This window comes from Hakea prostrata, chromosome 3 (genome assembly GCF_041222555.1).
Source record: "Hakea prostrata isolate BN-2017 chromosome 3, UWA_Hpros_2, whole genome shotgun sequence".
Classification (NCBI taxonomy): domain Eukaryota; kingdom Viridiplantae; phylum Streptophyta; class Magnoliopsida; order Proteales; family Proteaceae; genus Hakea; species Hakea prostrata.
Genome location: NC_142602.1, coordinates 45072381 through 45074644, shown reverse-complemented (window position 1 = coordinate 45074644; position 2264 = coordinate 45072381). Strand labels below are relative to the sequence as shown.

Sequence of the window (2264 nt, the reverse complement as noted above, 5' to 3'; positions counted from 1 at the left end):
CCCAAAGATCATTGACCGGAGCTGCTTTAGATTGGTACCAAGCTCTACCTTGGGGCACAATAAAAAGTTTCGAACATCTAGGTCGGACTTTCTTATTGCGTTTCCAAAGTGGAGTAGAAACCAAAAAGAGAGAAGATACCCTGTTTGTCGTAAAACAAGGGCGAACGGAGTCCATTAGAGATTTCCTTGAGAGATTCAATAAACTGACCATGCAGATTGAGAATCTGGATGAAAAGATAGCCTTTCACGCCTTGTACCAAGGGCTCAGCCATCAAGGCCTACTTGAAAGACTTTTGAATGACATGCCAGAAACGTATAACGATCTCCGTGAACGATGCCACAAGCAAGCTGAGATATCAGAAACAATTGAATCTCGAAAGAAGGAGCATCCGACCATGGAGACACGAACATATAAAGAAAAGTACCAACCTATCAGAAGGTCGACCATAAACCCGACCAGGGATGGTCGACCTGAACAGGAAAGGTTATCGACCATGAGGAGATCGGAAATTCTGATGCAGATTAAAGATCGAGGAATCCTCCAACAACCCGAAAAATTACATTCTCGACCAGGAAATCGGGACAAAAGCAAATATTGCGACTTCCACAAAGATCATGGACACTGGACAGATGACTGTCGACAACTAAAAGAAGAAATTGACAGAATCATCGATCAAGGACGACTCGTAAAATACCTCAAACCTACCCAGCCTGATCAAAAGCAAGTAGAAGGGGGTAGGAAGAGGCATAGATCTCCGAGCAGAGAAGGACGCCAAAACAAGTCCCGACCACGAGAAGGAGGAGATAATCAAAAACGACCACCAATATTTACTGTATTTGGTGGTCCAACTGAGGAGTCCAGTAGGCAAGCCAAAAGAAAAGCACGATATGTGGGGAATGCCGAGCTTGAAAAACCAGGTGAGAAGATCACTTCAGAACCAATCACCTTCTCAACCAAAGATAAGCAGGGGGTAAATACTCCCCACGACGATGCCCTCGTCATCAAAGTCACTCTGGCCGGAACAGAGATCCATAGAGTCCTAGTAGATACTGGGTCATCAGCAGATATCTTGTCATTAGAAGCTTTCCAAAAATTACAGCTAGATGAGAAAATGCTGATCCCTTGTGGGACGCACTTGTACGGTTTCACATGAACCTCAACCCGAGCAGAGGGCACTATCAGATTGGATCTTCGTATTGGTGAACACCCCAGAGACAGGGTCGTCCAAACAAATTTTATGGTCGTCCGAGATCTGTCAGCTTATAATATGATCTTAGGACGACCAACCCTTTGTACCCTGGAGGCGGTAGTATCATCCTTACACATGAAGATGAAATTCCCAACAAAAAAGGGAATAGGAGAATGTTCCGCCGACCAAAAGGGAAGTAGGCAGAGCTACGCCAATTACATGAGAAAGAGAGTAAAAACAAGCTCTACCATGGCGGTTGAAGTCAGAGATGATCGTGATGAAGAAAACATGCAAAGAGCCGAACCGGTAGAAAAATTGGAAAAGATTATGCTGAATTCAAGGGAAGATCAAGGAACTATGATCGGAGCAGAACAAGAAGAAGAATTTAAAAATAGTCTAACCAACTTTCTACAGAAAAATACTGACGTCTTTGCATGGTCCGCCGAAGACATGCCCGGAATCGACAGAAAAGTAGCCGAGCACAGGTTGAATATTGACCCGCACGCAATTCCAATAATACAAAAAAGATGAAATTTTTCTTTGGAAAAGCATGAGGCAATCCGAACAGAGGCTCAGAAGCTGAAGCAGTCCGGATTCATTAAACCCATCGACCACCCAACTTGGTTGGCCAATGTGGTGATGGTAAAAAAGACTAACGGAAAATGGAGAATGTGCACAGACTATACCGACCTCAATAAAACCTGTCCAAAGGATTGTTATCCTCTACCAAGGATAGACTTGCTCATCGATGCAACCGCCGGGCACGAGATGCTCAGTTTCATGGACGCTTATTCAGGATACAACCAAATCTTGATGAACCCAGACGACCGTAAACACACAAAGCATTCATGACAGACGTGATAGTTATTATTATAAAGTAATGCCCTTTGGTCTAAAAAATGTTGGGGCAACCTACCAAATGAGCGGTCAACAAAATTTTCGAATAGCGAGATAGGCAGGAATATGGAGGTATACGTTGATGACATGCTGATAAAGAGCACATCTCAAATCAACCATCTGAAGGACCTAGCAGAAGTCTTTGAGGTACTCCGAGCATACAAAATGAAGCTCAAC

At 43.8% G+C, this 2264-nt stretch overlaps 1 protein-coding gene across 1 annotated transcript; it reads left to right on the top strand.

The window, feature by feature from the left end:
• The first annotated feature begins 209 nt into the window (after positions 1-209).
• Positions 210-1154, top strand: LOC149022343 (uncharacterized). The gene has a single exon (XM_089147597.1). It carries the CDS (start codon positions 210-212, stop codon positions 1152-1154), a length of 945 nt encoding a protein of 314 aa, XP_089003723.1.
• Positions 1155-2264: the final 1110 nt, after the last annotated feature.